This window comes from Callithrix jacchus, chromosome 18 (genome assembly GCF_049354715.1).
Source record: "Callithrix jacchus isolate 240 chromosome 18, calJac240_pri, whole genome shotgun sequence".
Taxonomy (NCBI): domain Eukaryota; kingdom Metazoa; phylum Chordata; class Mammalia; order Primates; family Cebidae; genus Callithrix; species Callithrix jacchus.
Window position 1 is genome coordinate 30,195,772 of NC_133519.1, and position 20,382 is coordinate 30,216,153.

The 20,382-nt window shown below is 35.3% G+C and overlaps 1 protein-coding gene across 4 annotated transcripts in view; it reads right to left on the reverse strand.

The window, feature by feature from the left end:
• SUCO (SUN domain containing ossification factor) overlaps nucleotides 1-20,382 on the reverse strand; it is a 76,574-nt gene that overhangs the window by 47,090 nt on the left and 9,102 nt on the right. For all 4 annotated transcript variants that reach the window (XR_013529531.1, XR_004736671.3, XM_035280272.3 and 1 more), the window contains exons 2-6: nucleotides 11,222-11,336; nucleotides 9,395-9,505; nucleotides 6,240-6,394; nucleotides 4,835-4,963; nucleotides 4,460-4,610 (exon numbers count right to left, since the gene is read on the reverse strand). Coding sequence is in view for 2 of the 4 variants with exons in the window: in XM_035280272.3 (XP_035136163.2) it covers nucleotides 4,460-4,610; nucleotides 4,835-4,963; nucleotides 6,240-6,394; nucleotides 9,395-9,505; nucleotides 11,222-11,336 (661 nt within the window). In the remaining 2 variants the exon portion in view is untranslated. The remainder of the gene's footprint in view (nucleotides 1-4,459; nucleotides 4,611-4,834; nucleotides 4,964-6,239; nucleotides 6,395-9,394; nucleotides 9,506-11,221; nucleotides 11,337-20,382) is intronic.

The window sequence follows — 20,382 nt, forward strand, 5'->3', positions numbered from 1 at the left end:
TTAATAAAGGAGACTTTATAAAAGAAACTTTATGTGTGATTAAACTTGTTATAATCAAAGGAAATTGTTTACAATATACTTTCTAAACAATGGTCTACATGTTAAAACCCAATTTTCTTAAAATGTTAATTTGCTAAAGTACCAGGAATTTTGCTTTATAATCCTGTAATCTATTTCTTTTGAAAGCTTCTCAGATTCATGTAACTCCTTTAGCTTTTCTGTCAGCTCCTGTGAGTTTTTTCTTACAAGTATGACTGCTGCTGTGGCCTGATGCAAAAATGTTTAGTCTTAGAGGTCTGTAGGAGCAGTGTTTTCTCCCAGTATAGCTTAATTCTATGCCGTTGTTTTTTCTTGATGAGCCACCTATTTTGGCTTTTGGTTTGACTCTTATATTGCTTAGAATTGGGTAGATATCTGCCCAAATCTATTCCCTTTGTCCAGGAAGGGAGCAAGTGTTCAGTTTGTTGGGGGGCTATGGATTTATTGTTTTGTATTCCCCTTTTTGTCAGAAGGTGCTGGATGCAATGTTAATGGCAAAGGTTTTATTTTTTCCTGTGCCAATGGTAAGGTGGTATGCTGCCTGCCCTAGGTCCATTGGGTCCCTCAGTTGGACCCCTGTGGCCAGGGAACTTACAGTCAGGGGACTTGTAGCCAGTGGATGTTGTGGGCCAGACAAGAGTGGAGGTGGGTGAGTACTCATTGGTCCTTCAACCCTTTTGAACAAAATATTGTAATACTTCTTTTTGATCGCTTTAGTCAACCTCATAGGGAACATCTCTCTTGTCCTTGTTTGGGTGTAGAGCCAATAGGCCATGCTAAGGCCCAATCGGACACCATGTTGTCACCATTAATCTTGTTTGCTCTCCCAATCACCCTGATCTGACGTGGGTAGAAACAGAATGCTATAGTAAATATTTGAACAATTATAGCATCAGGGAACCACCTTCATGGTTGCTGGATTTGTCATCAACATCCCCAGGAAAAAATTTCAATCTAGTGGCTTATCCAGAAAATCTCACAACTGTCCCCACAGATCTCATAACTAACCATAGCAATCCTAAAATACCCAAATCCCTACTTGTTAGGTGGAACAAGCTGTCCCCCACTGAATGAATTCCACCTGAACCTCCCCACCATTACCTGGACCTAGGAAGTTAGGTATGTATCTCTCCAGTGTACTCATGATCCTACTTTTTGCACCCACTGTTGTGTTAATGATTCAAAAGCAGAAGTTTCCCTGCATTGCTCTGAATCCAACTCTGGCTGCCAAGATACAATGCCACAGCAAGGTAAATGGGATTCCATGTGTAAGCAAGGAGACATAAATAGTGGCTTCTCCAGGATTAGAATATACAGGGGAAAACAAACAAAGAATAAAGATCACACCCCACAGGGTCTCTGTCTGTGCCCCAATTCAACTCATTTTTCTTTGTGGCCAGGAATGGGAAGAAGTCACACCCCATAACCACTCCTGACTCTCCAGATAGTCATCTGTTTTTAAATTCTAAATAGTTAAAAGTCAACATCTGCTCTTTTAGGAGTAGCTTTCCCTTGTGTATCAAAACTTGGAACTGAGGTGAATGTATGTTAGCCACTCTTGCCCCTTCAGGGGTCACAGTTATAAGACCCAAATAACACCAGAAGTAAATGAGCAATAGGACTAATTCTAGCAGGAATCAGGGCAGCATTACCCTGGGGTGGCTTTGCTTATCACAAGTGAACCTTAAACAACTTGACTAAAATGGTAGGACCCTTAGTCACCAACACAGGTCACACACTAAAGAGAACTCAAGAGTCCCTAGACTCTTTGGCAAATGTATTTCTCAAAAACAGACTAGCAGTGGACTGTTTACTAGCTGAACAAGGTAGAGCATGTGCAGTTATTAATAATACCTGTTGCACACATATTAACAACTCCAGACAAGTTGAGATTAACATCCAAAAAAAATCTATGAGTAAACTACCATTACAGATATCACCAGGGCACTTACTGCAACTATATCTGGTCAACTACCAAAAGTGCCTTCACAAGTTTCAACTGGTTTTTACATACCTCTTCTAGGACCTTTGAAGGCTGTCTTGTTACTAATTTTTAGCCCTTGCTTGTTTAACCTCTTAATAAAGTTTGTCTTAGATTATACAAGTTCCAGGTAAAGACAATGTTAGCACAAAGCTTCCAACTCATCCTGTCTCTGGGCCCCTATTAGGTATACAGATTTTCACTTCTCTGGTGCTAGACACCTAGTAAACTCAGCAGGAAGCAGTTACAGAAGATGGATCTCTGCCCTTGTATAGCCTTCTTAAGATTAAGAAGGAATATCTAATTTCTGAGGGAGGAATGAAGTAGGGAGGTGGGATTCAATTCTGGAGGCAGGTCTTGGATATCAGATCAGATTGAGGGCTAGCAAAACCAGGTCCCAGACAGAAGCATATTTCCATAAGCCAAGTCCACCAATGTGTTATGTCTGTTTACCACCGCCACAGCAACAAGTGGAGGTTGCCACCTCTTTCCATGGCAACACCCAAAAGTTACTACCCCTTCCCATAACAATATCCTGACAACCCAGAATTTACCACCTTTTTCCTAGAAATTTCTGCATAAACCAACTTTAATTTGCATATAATTAAAAGCATATATAAGCATGACTACAGAACTGTCTATGAGCTGCTTTTCTGGGCACAATGCCTATGGGGTAGCCCCACTTTATAAGAGCAGTACCTCTGCTGCTGCTGCTGTACACTGCCACTTCTATTAAAATTGCTGTTTAACACCACTGGCTTGCCCTTGAATTCTTTCCTGGGTGAAGCCAAGAACCCTTCTGAGCTAAGCCCTAATTTTGGGGCTTGCCTGTCCAGCATCAGATAATTGAGAAAATAAACAAGAAACACACATTTATAAAAATTTATCTAGCTGAGATACTAACAACATAAAGCTCAAATATAAAAACTGCAACAAAAAGAACATACATTTACCCTTTGAGGCCCAGCCAAAGAAATCACTATATCTTCCTGGCAACAAATAAGAGAATACAATAAAAATCACTTTGTGATACATTGTCCATAAACAATACAACAAAATCATTCTCTATATAAGCTCGACAAGCAGGGTCTCACAGATCCTTGAAATAAAGGCTGGCACAATGATCCATCTGCACCAGAAAGCAAATTCTCTCCCACTCAGATGAGGCAGAGTTATTCTGAAATGAATACTACACAAAACTATTGGCTATTACTCATAATGTGCTCATTATCTGCCATGGTTTTTCTGGGATACTATTTAGAAAGTAATTAATACAGTTAATTAAGTTCTACTCTTTTGCCTATTAGCATAGACTCACAAACAGTTTAAGTCTCTTAGGTAATGAAGAAGTTCCAGTCTGCTAAGTTAAGGAGAACAAGCAAATCTAGGACAAAGCTAGCTGCCATGCTTGAATTTTATATTTGACACTATTATAAATACATTCAAAGGAAATGTGTTTTAATGTTTATCTAATTTTATTCATGGATGTGATATCTGACAATTAAACTTTAACATAAGCATGATTTTGTATCATTGAGAAAAGTAGTTCCTTTAATATGTTAGACTATGAAATGCTGAGCTCCTATATTTATAAGAAGCATCATCAAAAGAGTTGATCCCTTGATAGTGAAAGTCTCCAGAATGAAGTTTGGTCTAACTGAAGATCCACTGAAAATATGTGAAAAAGAAAGCAGAGAACAAAAGATCCCCAAATTAAAAAGGAACAAATATGGATGTGGTAGTCAGCACACTGAACTACTCTTGGACCTTATTTATTTTGTTTTTGTTAAGTTTATGGAGTATAGTTAGTTCATCTTTATAACTTAGTTATTACTTACCTGAGGAAAGCTTAAATTGCTGTGTTGACATTACTTCAAGAAATTCTACACTACATGAAGCCAAGGGACTACTCAAAAGGAGAAAAGAAACTAAAATTGTTCCACTCTGATAAGCCTTGTCTTAATTGTAAGAATAGCACCTCTAAAATATAAGGTGGTCTGGTTGTATTTTGCACACAAATAATGAAAGGTAAAATGTTCCATTAAAATAATTCTGATTGAAGAACCTAAGTTTAACCTTGTATTATATTCTGAAGATAATTAGATGCAATTACTCATACCTTCTTCTAGATAGCTTTATATGAAGCTGATTAAATATGGACTTTATGTATCTAGTATCAAACAGCTGATGGTGGCACGAAATCATTTAATAATATATAACGAGAGTTCACACTTGAAACAACTTTATGTAATAAACACTATATTGGAAATAGAATCACTTGCTCTAAGGGAGCACAGTTCATGTCAGTTCCACATGTTATTGTCTACTTAATCTTCCTGATTTTATAACAAATACAGTTAGCAAATTACTACAAGCTTAGCTAATAACAAAAAATGCATTACATAAAGAAGTAGGAGACAGTGCAAGTTATACACCTACCTCATTTTTTAAATTGTCTGAAGCATTCAATCCAGATTTCGGATCACCACCACCCTGTTCACTTGCTGAAACTTTTGATTCAAATTCTGATTTTGTTATCTTTCCTTTGCCATGTGAAGATGACACATTTTCTATATGCTGGCCAACAAGGCTGTTTGAAACCAAAAGATATACTAAATAAATAGATTTTACTGGATAACAAATTCTATACAATCTAAATTCTTATAACACATGTACAAAGTAAACCAAGGAAGAAACACAAAGAGATCAGCTTTCTCTCAATCAAAGTGGAATTTAACATACATCAAAGTCCATTCAAACAGGACACTGCTGTTACTGTAGAATCATAAGAAGGACAAAACTGCTTATACCCACCCGTCAGGTGGATTGACAAAGGAAGGTTGTTCAATTGGAGCATTTGCCTCACCAACATCACAATCGGTTTCAGACTGCTCGGTTTCACTTGGTTTGGCTACAGGAATAGTACCAGATTTTTCTATTTCACTAAAAAAAGAAACAAGAAATATAATCTGGTAATTAAATGAACTTGAGGTAATATAAATTAAAAATACTATTTGTGATTTCCAAAATATAATGTAAACCAAAGAAAAAAATTTTATAACATGTAAAGTCAATTGCTGACTTGATCTGTTATTGTCCTCAGCTTCTAAATAACTACTTATCAAATATTACAACAAAATATTAGAGGTTAATATTTGGTCTTATAAAAAATAAGATTTTAAAATTTATATCTGCTACTATATTAATTCTACCAACATTAAAGTTGTGACTCATGGCATCCATCAAAAAAATCATTATCTCAAGACATTTCACTAAACTTTTAAGGTGTTCTTAGATTTCATTTTTAAAATATAAACCTTAATATTTTTCTCTGCCTCACCTCCATTTCATTAACCAGTCATGTTTAATATAATGGAAGAATAGGAGTCATTGTTCAGACATATAGTATCTAGCCTTAAATTCTTTCAGAATCATTTAAATTTAAAAGTTGAAATACTATCATTATTTCTCAACATGTCTTCTGTTCCCTGGCCCTTATTAAGACAAGCTCCTAAATGGTAACCATAACATCTTGTGCAACTCCTTCAACCCAGGCCCTTACATTCGTGAGAAGCAAGGGTGATATTAACTGACACATTTATCCTATGTACCAGTTATTCTTCTACATACTTTATTTATATTAACTCATTCGATAAAGGAAATGCTTAATATAATACTAAGAGAAAGACATTCTGTTTTGTTCTTTTGACTATTGCAGGAAGGTACTAGGAGAAGTACATAACACATTTTCTAATTGAGGATAACTTAAACCTGAACACTCTGAATATTTATTATCAAGTTTGAAAAAGGTAGCTATTCACACAAAGACATAAACATAAATGAAATGGCAGTGATATACTTAATGGAAATGAGTAATGTGACACTGAAGTTTTTGATAATTGTAGGGAAGATAATTCAAATAAGCACTAGGTTTTCTAAGTAAAACCTTACTTTGCTTAGACTATATAGAAATTTCACATGTGGGATCTATCAACTTCACTGAGTTAGTTAACTAAATAAACTTGTTATAAAATCATTACATTCAAAACAAACAAAGGCATGCACACACATGCAAACAAAACACAAGCATTGTAATTTAGGTCTGCTATACAGCCTAAACTTCAAACTTGAATATCAAGCTACTTTATCTTTTAAAGAAATTTTTCTATCGCTAAGGAGATTCTTTTTGTGTTTGTTTTTGTGTTTTGTAATGACTTACTCAAGCTTTGAGATTGGAGTGATTTCTGAGGTAGATGAGCTGGAAATATTTTCAACAGTTTCACTGTCCACAACTACACTGGAAGAATCTTCATGCAAATCAACTGTAGGGAGTATCTCCACCACAGGTGGACTTAACTTTTTTGACTCCGTATTCTGTTTAAACAAAAAGTCAGCTAAATTAAATGTTGAGATTAATACATCATCTCTTCAGCAGAATAGGAATTTATGGAAAGTATTTCTGAAAATTGACAATATAAAAAATGTTCGCTAAAAAAGTACTTTTATAAAAATCCTTTCTTCCAATACTACCACCCTAGGGAATATATTTCATATGAAAATACAGGCCCTACACACGTTTCATGGCATTTCATAAACTATACAAAGAACTTTCTCCCTTCCTATTTCCTACTTTGTAACAGGACCTACAAAGATTTCTCTCTTCTCTAATGCATGCTAGTAACAACAAAGAAACCCTATGGACACGTACGAAACAGTACAACACATAGTTCTTTTTTTTTTTTTTTTTTTGAGACGGAATTTCGCTTGTTACCCAGGCTGGGGTGCAATGGCGCTATCTCGGCTCACCGCAACCTCCGCCTCCTGGGTTCAGGCAATTCTCCTGCCTCAGCCTCCTCCTCCTGAGTAGCTGGGATTACAGGAACACGCCACCGTGCCCAGCTAATTTTTTGTATTTTTAGTAGAGACGGGGTTTCACCATGTTGACCAGGATGGTCTCAATATCTTGACCTCATGATCCACCTGCCTCGGTCTCCCAAAGTGCTGGGATTACAGGCGTGAGCCACTGCGCCTGGCCCAACACATAGTTCTTGACCCTGAGCAGTTTAGTTTATCAATAAGCAACAACATAAGATATGTTCAAGTAACACCACAAAGCAATATATGATTCTTGCTGTTCCTTCAGTCTTGAATGCCCTGGGCCTTTAAGTCTCCAAAACAATGTGAAACCTACCTCACACCTGTTCATATTTGAAAACTTCTATCAGTACCTTCTCCTCCAAGACCAACCCTAAACAGAATTAACTACACCCTTTCCTCTATGCCTCCACTGTTCTCTGTACAGTTTTATCACTGCATCTGTAACAACATCTCAATTGCCATTATTCATGTTTCTCTCTCTTCTTCAACTATACTATAAATTTCCTGAGTAAGAACTATGTCCTCTTGATCTTGATCTTCATATTCCCAGTGTCTAGCACAGTACCCAGCACACAATAGGTGTTTAAATGCTCAATAAATGATTATCAAGTGAGAGGTACTCATGCTCAAGAAAAAAGAAACTAGGACTATTATGAACTAGAAGAGCTAGGTCTGGGCTGGGTACGGTGGCTCATATCTGTAATTCCAGCACTTCAGGAGTCCAAAGCAGGCAGATCACAAGGTCAGGAGTTTCAGACCAGCCTGGCCAACATAGGGAAATCGTGTCTCTATTAATAATACAAAAATTAGCTGGGCAAGGTGGCACACATCTGTAGTTTCAGCTACTTGGGAGGCTGAGGCAGGAGAATTGCCTGAACCAGGAAAGTGGAGGTTGTAGTGAGCTGAGATCGCACCACTACGATCCAGCCTGGGCAACAAAGTGAGACTCCATTTAAAAAAAAAAAGAAGAAGAAGAAGGGCTAGGCCTTAAAGAAAAGGAGGGCCAGTATAACAGCAGAAAAAAAAAACCTCAAGGCATACAGTCCAGAGAATATAAAGTAGATCACTTGGGGAATTATTTACACTGAGAAATTCACAAAAAAATACAAATAGTCGCCTGTATATTTATGATGGAGGACTTCAGAAAAGTACTACAGTCTTATAATCAAGCACTATTTTACTATATGAACATGTATTCAAAATTTAAAAATTAATGAGATATTTCACATGCTTTTTTTTCCTGAGATGGAGTCTTGCTCTGTCGTACAGGCTAAAGTGCAGTGGCATGATCTCAGCTCACTGCAATCGCCACTTCCCAGGTTCAAGCGATTCTCCTGCCTCAGCCTCCAGTGTAGCTGGGACTACAGGCACTCACCACCATGCCCAGCTAATTTTGTACTTTTGGTAAAGACAAGGTTTCACCATGTTGGCCAGCATGGTCTTAATCTCCTGACCTCCTGATCCATCCACCTCAGCCTCCCAAAGTGCTGGGATTACAGGTGTGAGCCACTGTGCCCAACCTACATATTATTTTTTAATTAAGTCTTCAAAATCCGATGTGTATTTGACACTTACAGAAAATTGTAAGGGCTACAGGTATCACTTTTCTCTTATTCCTATGCATAAACCCTTGACAAATGTCTTCCAGAATCCAATAAAATGAAACTAACTATATCACTTTAGATAACTCAGTAAGTTATAAAATAGCCCTGGCTCTTGCAAAAAGTGCAAGGTTAAAAAATAAAAAATGAAAAAAATCATTAGCTAAGGCTGTATTTTTTAAAAAAAAGAATTCTCCCTCATTCTGAGTTGAAATTTGTATTTTTTTCGATTTCCATTTTTCCTTAGTCCTCTGCCTCCAGATCAAATATCCCCAATTCCTTCACTCATTACTGATATTAAATGGTTTCCAGATACCTCAGCATTCTGATCAGTTTATGGTATATATATATATATACACTAGTTTTTAGTATTTTTCAAAATTCTGGTGCACAAAATAAAACAATAGTCAGAATGTAACATGAGAGAAAGGGAAAAAACATATTTTAACCAATTATCTATTCCTACCCACAATAAGTGGAAATCTTGGTATCAAAATACTCTGGTTTCTACATTAAAAATATTTCCTTTTGTTCCAAGTGATTCAGGTCAGAAAAAAATTTCCTAACATCCCAAAATCTGAAGAGACAAGATACACCATTATAAACCAAAACAGAACCTAAGAAGAAGTACAGATTTATACTCAAACTTTTACTACCAAGAGACTAGTCACATTTATTATTATATCTGTAATTTTACATTTTCTCAAAAGTAGTACTATTAACAGGTAAGTAATCTTAAGTCCAGTTACAGAGTACTTCAAAGTGAAAAAAACTAACAAAGTAGTTCAAAGTGAAAAAACGAACAATACACAATACAGTGACCAAGCAGAGGTTTTCAATATTGTGAAGTAGTTTGAAAGGGCATATTATTAAAAATCAAAGTAACATAGCTTACTTGAACATCCATAATAGAGTCATCTTTTGATTTATATTCTTCTGGAGAAATTGGTAAATTTGAACCTGATTTTCCCAATAATTCAGCATTAATAGGTCCCTCTCTTTCATCCTATGTAGCAACAACAACAAAAAAAATTACCTAATAAAACCATTTCACAAAACAGTTATAAAGCAATATGAAGACGATTTCTTTACATACTTTAAAACCAAAAAGCTAACTTGTGTACATATGCCTCTAATTAATTTCATTTGTTTTCAGGATTATTGTCTATTTCCTTGAATCCCCTCCCTGCCACAACACTTAAAATGTGCAATACATCAGTTCAAGAACTTCGTTTGATTTTTTAATAAACATTTTAGTCTTACCATCTAGCACTGTGTTAAGCACCTAGTAAATTTCAGTAAGTATCTGACAAATGAAGGAACATAAAGCTCTTTCTTTCATCTTTTTTGACATACATTTAAGTTAGAATTTCTAATACTTTTATGCTTTCTAGAGTGTAACTGTCATAAAAGTTCAAATTCAATTTTTGTTTCCCTAAGCCTATCTAGCTCATACTACGTATCTAAATGTTTATGGAAAGAATATACTTCCCCCTTAATGCTTTGCTTAAATTCATTATCATGATTTTTGTTTTCAAAATGCTTCATCGAAAAAGGAATTAAATCAAAATCTTATAGACTGTGGGTGAAAATATAAAATTATAGTGTTTTTGGAGATATGTGGCAAGTCTTCAAAATTTTAAATGCTCCATCCCAGAAATATATTCAACATAACTTAAATTTAGACAATCCATTCTAAATATGCCAAAACACTCCTCAAGTATGTAACTGTAAATATGTGTTGATACACACACATGTGTACATTAAGGCAGAGAACAAAATGCGTTTGTCGATAAAGAAAAAATTGATAAACAATAATATGTCTATATAACAAAATTAAAGTGCAGCTGTTCAGAATATATCAATATGAAAAGGTGATATATGAGATATCACTGGAGGAGAAGGGGGATGTCAATTTATAACATATTTATATGACATTTTCATGGAAATAAAAATATTAATATGTGAGCATATATAAAGGTGTATTTACACCCACAGAACAAGGTCAAAACATTTTCACAAGAAACAGCAAACTGTTGTTCCTTTGGGAAGAGGAATGAGACATATATAATGAATATTTTCTATTCAACATAAATTACTTCAGTAATTTTAAATAAATACATTGACATTAAATACATGATTTAATCTTTTTGATGAAGCATTTTGAAAGTAAATGTCATAAAAATAAATTTTAAATAAATACACTGAAGTTCAAGGCAAAAGCCAAATCAAGTCAATACTCACCATTTATCATTTAAAATGGTAAAATAATACATATTTTAAGGTGATGAGGTTTTTTGGAGTCTTTATATTTATTACACCTAATTATATAAAACAAACCACAAAGCCACTGACTGCAGATTCTCCCTGGAATACTCATTTCTAATAGTTTCTAATTTGCAAGATTGGGGTTTCTTTAAAAACTGTAAGTATTATAGATCATTAAAAACAAATCACTTGTTTTCGGCTCTCTAAACATGTACTACCCTCTACTATAGGACTAAAGACGTTACAAAATTCCAAATGCAAGCAACAAGAATAAACATATAAATATCTCTGAGCCATCGTAATTTAAGAATTACTTGAGTAATAGCAAAAAAAAAATACAAATCTCTACCAAAAAGTATGGCATAGTATTTTTGAAATGACTTTTATTCTGAATGTTTTCACACATCCTCAGAAAGCTGTCACATAAATTATAATGTTAACTTTATTTAAGTACCTTTTTCTGGAATTGTACATCTTCGTTTTGTAGTGCGCAGTTGTCATCTTGAGAGTAATAGGATGAAGCTGAAGCTGAAGAACTCTCTTTACAACATACACGCCAGCTGGGAAGCCTGTAAAACACCCAGCACCACCAACAACAACAAACAAAAAAAGAAAAAGAAGAAAAGTTGTTAAGTTGACATATTTCTATATGGGCTAGAATTTGAGGCAATAAACAGTTCCTATCCTAACACCTTTTAACAATTTAATGATGAAAATCAAAACGCAGAAGAAAAACATAAACATGATTATTAGCATTCCAAGACAGACATTATGAATTCCACAAAAGTACAACAGGAAAGTCTTCACCAGAAGTATCTGATAATTATCACAGAAGGAACAGAGAAAGGTGTCAAACAGCTAACCTCCTCAGAAAGTACCAGCTATTATAAATTCTAACAAATATTTAAGAACAGATAATCCTAACGTTACCTCGACTGTTTAAAAACATAGAAGCTTCCAAACTTTTTTAGCATAGAGAACCTAACAGTGATATCAAAAATTAACAGAAAGAGCACACACATAAATGAATACCAGTGCTTAATAGTACTTATGAAATAACATAGAAAACAATAAAAAACAAAGTCTCTAGGAACATATCAAAGGAGAAATATACTACAGTTATTACATAGCAGAGTTCAGCTCTGACATTCAAAACTGATTCAATATAATAAAATCTACTGATTTGCTATGCAAAAATATCAAGGAACTATATCTTACGATTATATCCATAGCCACTGAAAAATATCTGATAAACTTATACATCCATCAATGTTTTAAGAATCAGTAACAAAACCGAAATAACTATATATTTAACATGGAAAATACATATATGATACATAAAACTAAAAGTCAATATTATAGTTAAAAAAATTAAAAGTACAACTATATACATCTGAAATAAGAATGTCCATTATCATTAGCATTACAAAACATGAGGATAAAAGAGGCATAAAAATGGAAAAAAAGACAGTAAAATTATCTGTAGTTCCAAATAATGAGTTTATCTGCATTAATTGCAGATGACTTTATATAACTGGAAAATTCAAAACAATCACCTATTAAAAGAAGTCCTAATATAAAAATTATATTCCCAAGTATAAAATTAAGAAGCAAATCAACAGACTCTCTCAAACCATAACAAGTACCCATTTACAATAGAAACAAAGACATGCCCAGATAGAAATTTGGCAAGAAATCTCCTATTAAGTAGAACTGTTTGAAATTGCCAATATGTGACAATCCTTTTACTTGGAAAAAATGTCAATTTCACAATTCGAAATAATATAAAAGGGTAGGTTGAAAACCACATACTGAGGTGGTAAAAAGGGAGACTTTTTATATAAAAAGTAAGTCAAAATAGTCAAGAATATTCTGATATCAGGAGACTAGGTTTATATGAAACTACAGTAATTACAGCAATATTGAACTGAGATAAGAGAGGCAAAGGAAATCCCTAGGGTGACTAGAAAGGGAAATCCCAGGAAGATAGTTGTAAACAAGGAATAGAGGGCAACCAGCCTAAGTTAGTTTATCAGAAGCATCCAGATAATACTAGAGGAAATAAAATGCCTACCTAGATTTAAAAGACTTTGGGGATTTTATCTCTTCTTCAACCTACTGCTTTCATTTTAGAAATTGTATTTCTATATTTTTTTCTTGAAGGAACGTTTTCAACTTGAATGTATGGTGACAAGTCTTTATTGTTGTGGCAACCTATAATCTTTAATACTTCTATGCATCCTGCCATTTTAAAGGTGTATGTTACAATTATGTGTTTCAAAAAATAATGGTTAATACTTAAGTGTTAGGGCAAAAGAGAAATCAATTCTTTCTTACCAAAGAACAGGAGAGGAACTCAGGAAAATTTTTCTAGATATAGTAATTGAAGAGCCAAGGAAGACTTCATTAAGAAAGTGGAAAACATTCTTTCATTGCCAAGGGAGATTTCATTATGGGAGAAAGTATTCTTTAATGTGAAAGTGACTGAAAAAAACACCTTCTTAAAATGATAACCAATGGCTTGGAATGACAGCTTTTTATATCTGCCTAGCACAGAATTACTGAACCAGGTATCTTAACAATTGCTTTTATCGTACTATCAAATAAATCTAGCAAAATAATGCAACAATGAGTTCCAGGGAGACACGTTAATGTGCAATAAAGAATAAGCTAATATGCAAATGAGCCAAGCCTAATAATTGCAGAGAAAGAGTCTGCAATTATTAGGCTTGGCTAATAAAACTTAACTGGAGTCTGTCACTTTCAAATGAGTTGTTTTCCTCTGAGTTTTAATGAAGCAAATTCACAAGCGTGTAACATTACCCAGTAAGTACCAATTATTATGTTAGGAAACATTTGGGGTAATTTTCAACTCATTTAAAAATTTGAGTATGTAAATATAGTTGTAAGAAAATATGAAAAAAACAAAGTAGCCATTTTAATTAACAGAAACAAAACAAGATGGAAAATATTATGTTACTAAGACAGTGATTTATTATCTATGAGTAAAAAGAAGAAAAGAATTACAACTATGTATGCACCTAACAATGTAGAATATATTCTACAACCACTGGCAAAGCTACTGGTGGAAAGAGAATAATCAAAATTTATGGTGGCCCATTTTAAATTACCTCACCAAATAACAGATTAAGTGGACAAAATGATATTTACATCCCATGAAAGAAATAAGCTCAATCAAAGATATATAATTTTATACCAAATACAAATTAAAACATTCTTGGAATATGGAATATTTCCCAAATACTGATCATAAACTAAAGCCTCAAAAGAAGCTTCATATTCCGAAAACTCAAAATCTAATAACTATGCTGCAACAAAATCTGAAACAGAAAGACAACTAACAATATCCCAAGCTGGAAGCAAGAAATACGTAGCAAAATAATCCTTAGGTTAAAGAGGAAACAACATTATGAAATAATCAGCAAAGGACTACCAATCAAAATTGGTCGTATGTAGACAGACAACAGCAGGAAAACTATGCTTCTGAATACATTAACACAAATGCTGAAAGCAAAAGAGCTAATCATAGAACTCAAAAACATAAAAGACAGTAAAAATGCAAAGAAACAATGAAGGATACATGGACAGACATTGCTAAAATAGAGAACAAAAAATGGCAAAGAAAGTTAAGAAAATCAAAAGTTGGTTCTTTGAAGAAAGTATTGACAAACTTCTGACAAAATCAATCAAGGGAATATAGTGATGGAAATTAACAAAATATGGAATAAAAAAATAAAATAACCACAGAGAAAACAGATTTTTAAAATTATAAAATACTATAAACTATGTATGCCAATATATTTGAAAACAGGAGAAATGGATAAATTTCTAGAAAAATAGCAAAACTGGCACAAGGAATGGAAAAAACTGAAATAGACTGATGACAAATAAACTTGAATGTATCTATCAACTTCTCACACACAGGAGAAAATCCAAGCTCAGTTTTTAAATTTTTTATTTGGAAATAATTTTAAATTTCAGAAGAGTAGGCAGCATAGCACACACAAAAAATCTACAAATGCCTTAGCTGTATCAACCTGTTATTAATACTTTACTTAATTTGTTCCATTATTTGTCATTTGTTCATGCTCACTCATCCTCCCTCTTTCTCTCTGTTCCCTCTCTCCCAGTAATTTACCTCTATAATACTTTGATATCTATTTCCACAGAATAGAAATATTCTCTTGCATAACTACAATACAGCTATCAACTTCAGTAAATGTTACACTGACACAAAAATTTACTGTCCACATTGTAATTTTGTCAATCCAATAATGTTTTCTGTAGAATTCCTCCTTTCTCCAGTACAGAATTAAATCTATGATCATGTCCTGCATTTGTTAGGTCTATTCAGCATTCTTTAACTTGGAACAGCTCTGGAGCTTTATTTTATACAGCACTAACATTTTTGAAGGCTAAGTCCCTTTTCTTTTTAAAAAGTATTGTCCTTATGTGAGATTTGTCTGATGGTATCATGATGACCAGATTCAGATTAGGTATTCTCAGTCAGAATCCTTCATTGTGTTTTTCTCAGGATATTAAAGTGATGTTGCAACTTTCTCAGGATATTGCATTGAGAAGCATACAATATCCATCTGTTTCAGCAGTTGCAATTCCACTTTTAGGTACTTCTCAAGAGCAACGAAAACTATGTCCACAAAAAGCCTCATACAAGAATATCCCTAGTAGTTTTTACTCCTAGTAGCCAAAACCTGGACGCAGCCCAGAAAACCAACAGAAGAATAAACAAACTATAGTATTTTCATATAATGTACTACCACTTAGCAATAAAAAGGAACTAACGACAAAGGAAACAAAATGGATAAATCTTGGACATTACATTGAGTAAAAGAAGTCAAACACATGAGTAAATACTGTATAATTCCATTTAGATGATGTTCCAGAATTGGCAAAACTAATCCATGGTGACAGAAATCAGATCACTAGTTGCCTTTGGGTGACTCACCAGAAAGGAACATGAGAGAACTTTCTGGGGTGGTGAAAATATTCTCTGTCTTGATGGGGTATGAGTTACACAGGTGTATGCATATGTCAAAACTGATCCAACTATACAGTTAAGATCTGTGCATTTTGCTGTAGGTAATTTCTTTTTTGAGACAGGGTCTCGCTGTCACCCAGGCTGGGGTGCAGCAGTGTAATCTCAGCTGCCTGTGGCCTCCCCCTTCCCGGGCTCAAGTGATCCTTCCACCTCAGCCTCCAGAGTAGCTGGGAATAAAGGCAAGCACCAAAATGCCTGGCTGATTTTTGTATTTTTTGGAAGAGATGGGATTTTGCCCAGGCTAGTCTTGAACTCCTGGGATCAAGTGATCTACCTGCCTCAGCCTCCCAAAGTGGGATTACAGGTGTCAGCCATTGTGCCTGGCCTATATAGGTTTTATAACATGTTGAAGATCCTATAACTAATAAGTGGGAACCTGGGGTTAAAACTTGGATCTTTTTTACTCTGAAGCCTGGGCCTCACTACACTACATGGCCTTCATATTTATCACTTGTTGCCACTATGAAAATCATGAAGTAATTAAACAGAACTTCTCCTTTGTGGTAATTGTTTTCTTTTTGTATTACACTGTAAATAGCTTTGACTACTATCACCAATTCTTGAGTGAATGTATCAGTGATATCTTCTTACCTTTCCTTAGAACTGTTGGCTAGAAAATATTAAACATGAAATGTAGCAATATGGAAAAATCCCACACTTTGGAGAGAAAAGATCTAAGTTTGCAAAGTGAGTGATGGGCAAGTTACTTAACTTCTGAGCTTCAGTTTCCTTATTTGTAAAAATTAGATTAATACTTTAATCCAAGAGTATGAACAAATTTAAGAGGAGCCCAGAAGTTCGAGACCAGCCTGGGCAACAAGGCAAAACCCTGTCTTTACAAAACATACAAAAATTAGCCAGGGATGGTGGTACACACCTCTGGTCCTAGCTACTCAGGAGGCTGAGGTGGAAGGAGAATCACCAGAGCCTGGGAAGGTCAAGGTTGCAGTGAGCTGTAATCATGCTGCTGTACTCCAGCCTAGGGAACAGAGTGAGACCTTGCCTCAAGAAAGAAAAAGAAGCAAAGCCAGCCAGCCTGTATGCCTCAACTCAATACCAACACCGTAAAATGGAGTTATTAGGAGGAACTGAAATAAATGTATATGCTATGCTTAGCATGGCATACAACATGCACTGAAATGTCAGTTATTGTCAGCCACTACCTTTTCTATCTACTTTCACCTATAAAATTTCACAGTAGTTTATACTTGTAATCTCAACTTCTTCAACTTCTACTTAAGTCCTCAGCCTGCTGCAATCCAGTTTCTGCCCGCTTTGTACCACCATGACAAGTACAGTGTGGCAGAAGTTAGTTTTTGATTTCCTTGCTGCACGTGATACCTCTGACTTCTGTTTTCACTTGAAACCCTCTCCTCCTTGACCTGTCAAATTACACACTTCTGCTTCTCATTTCTTGCTGACTCCCGCTTCTGAGCCTCCTTTCATATGCTGCTTCTGTTCACTATTTATATTCTCATGCTCCCAGGGTCTGATTCTGAATCTCGGCCTTTATATTCTACTTGGGAGACTTACCTACTCTCATGGTTTTTAGTTGATGGCTACCAAAACTTTTATCTTCAGCCCTTATCTTTTCCTAACTAGTCCATTCCTAACAACCTTCTATGATACCCTACATTAATGCTGAGAATAAAGCTAATTTAAAAGTTGCATCTCTCTTCCTTCATATTCCAAGACATCTCAACAACGACTAAATCCAAAATTGAATACATTAACTTCCTTTTCCAAATCTCTTCCTCCCATATCCTTGATCCAACCCTTTGGTACTGCTATCTACCCAGTCCTCAAACTAGAAACCTGAAAAACATATATGACTACTCCTTTGCTTTCACCCTCCCTTGACCATCTCCAGTTTATTTTACTCTAAATTTCTTTAAATCATTTCTCAATCCCCATTCTGACTGCCTTAACTCAAGCCCTTACCTCTTACCTAGAGCAACCTCCTAACAGACCTCCCTAATTCCTAACTTGCTACTTCTGCAAATCAACCCTTCACACCTCTGCCAAAGTAGATAACAGTAGATTATCACATTACCATTCCCCTGCATAAGAACTTTTATAGACTCCATTAACTACATGACAAAACTCAAGCTTCTCTCCACATGCTATTTAAAAATCTCTAAAATTCTACTCAGTCTTCAGCTTCATATTTCCTGCCACTCTCCCTGCTTTTCACTTTATGCTTCAGTGATACAGAACTACCTGTAGTAGTTCCTTGAACATAGACCATGCCTGTCTCATGTCTTTGGTGCATGCTATTCCCTCTTTCAAGAATGTTCTGTACCTGCTCCCACTCCTATCTAAAACCTAACTAAATACCTATAATTCTTCTCTCTTGGGGCAATAAACTAGTAAGGGTCTAAAATATTTTCCTGATTTCTACAATCGGGTTGATGGCTGGCCCCTCTCTAAATTCCCACAGCCCTTTGGCTATCTCTACCAGAGCACATACACACTGAACTAAAATTAACTGTTTATTTTTCTGTTTTGCACAGACAAAGCAACTCCAAGGCAGAGAATATACTGCCCTGTTACCAGTACAATGATCTCCTACTTTGACTACAAATGGAAAAGCTTTTGATAAGAGCTTTAAAAAGGAGAATCAGAAAAGACTTTGTGGTAAAAGAAAGAATTGAACAATGTAATGAAGAATTGCTTCTTGAACACAAATTCAAAACGAATCCCTTGTACAGAAACATAGTGCCAGCTACTCAATTAGCGAAGTAGGGCTAAAGTTAACAGTGAAAATTGTGGTTGAGTATTACTTCCCTGATATCTGAAAAAAATTTACAGAAATCCTATAAGCATTGAGAAACTTGTGGGAAATGGGTGAACAATATGGAAGCCATTTTTGTTAAACACTGGTAGTAAAACAAGACCAAGAGATCACCAGGCCTCTAGTGCCTTTGCTTAAGCAACCTACTTTCTTTCCATTACAATGTTTTATTAAAAGACAGATATTCTTCTAAACCATGTATCAGCCTGGAGCTCTTTTAAAGTTGCTTCTCTTCTGCTTGGTCTATCTGCTAACAGGTACGAGCACACTGGACCTCTTTCTCCTTGCAGTTTTTACTCTGTTTGGCTGCTTCAACAGTCCACAGTCAAATCACATGCAATTATACAGCTTAGCTGAAAGTTTTATGATCCTGTGTCTGTTTTCTAATTAAACCTTTGCATTTCAGTGGTTCTGACTTTTAATCTTCACTCTGATGTAGGATTGGGTCTTGGATTCTCTTAGCTTAATATTCCACATATTAAATTCTATTAGAAAACTGTTTCACTAAATTAGCCTATAATTTCATTGATCCAACATGGAGAAGCACTTACTAAACAATGTGATATGTTCTGTTTTTGTATCTAAACCTACCATTAGAAATTCAGCCAATACAATTTGTCCTCTAAGATGCTGGAAATAATCATACACTATACTTGATAATATATTTTCAGAAATTGAGTACAGTGTACTTAGCCTCTAAAACACAAGTAACCATATTTTTGTTACCTTAATTTTCAATTAGAAACTACAGAAATAGTCCCCAAATAAATTACTACCAGGCCAACAGATCAACTATGCTAAAACAGAAAGTCTCCATTTGGAAAAGTGGAAAATAAAGCTGCAGTAGGTATGGGTCAGACTGCAGGTATTTAAAAATTATCAATGTTTAAAGTTTTATTCTTCAAGGAGCCTTTGAAAGATATTTCACTGGGGATTGACATAATCAAAGTTGCGTGTAAGACAAATGCAATGGCACTGTGTAGAATGGGTTGCAGCATACAAGTATCAAGTTACTCTACATGTTAACTTTTTTTTTTAAGTACTCTTCTGTGTCTCCTGGCTGCCAAACAAATGAGTGAAATTCATGCTACCAGCTCTCCAAATATCTTCTATTCTCCACTCCTAAAAGCTATCAATCACTTCCCTCTTTTGAAGACAAGGCCCTTTTCTCGGTTTTCAAGCTCTCCAACCTTAACTAAGAAATTTTATATCATTGACCATTCAAATGATTTCCTTAAATCTCTTGCCATCTATCCTTTCCAGTTTCCTCCTGCCTTTCAGAGCTTTACAATGCTCGGCACCTTTCTTATTCTAATTACCTACAGTTCAATATTCTGTTTCAAAAGTCCAATGTTCTCTTTCAAAAATGATTCCCTCTATGACAGCAGTCTCCAACCTTTTTGGCACCAGGGACCAGTTTTGTGGAAGACAATTTTGCAATGGACGGGGTGGAAGTGCATTAGATTCTCATAAGGAGCCCACAATCTAGATCCCTCACGTGAGCAGTTCACAATAGGGTTCATGATTGTGTGAGAATCTGATGCTACTGATCTGACAGGAGGTGGAGCTCAGGCAGTACTGCTCACTCACCTGCTGTTCACCTCCTGTTGTGTGGCCCAGGTCCTAACAGGCCACAGACCAGTACCAGTCTGCAGCCCAGGGATTGGGGACCTCTTCTGTATGAGAACAACTCCAGGCCAAATTTTATCTGCGTTCAAATCTGCATTTTTAACTGCCTGCA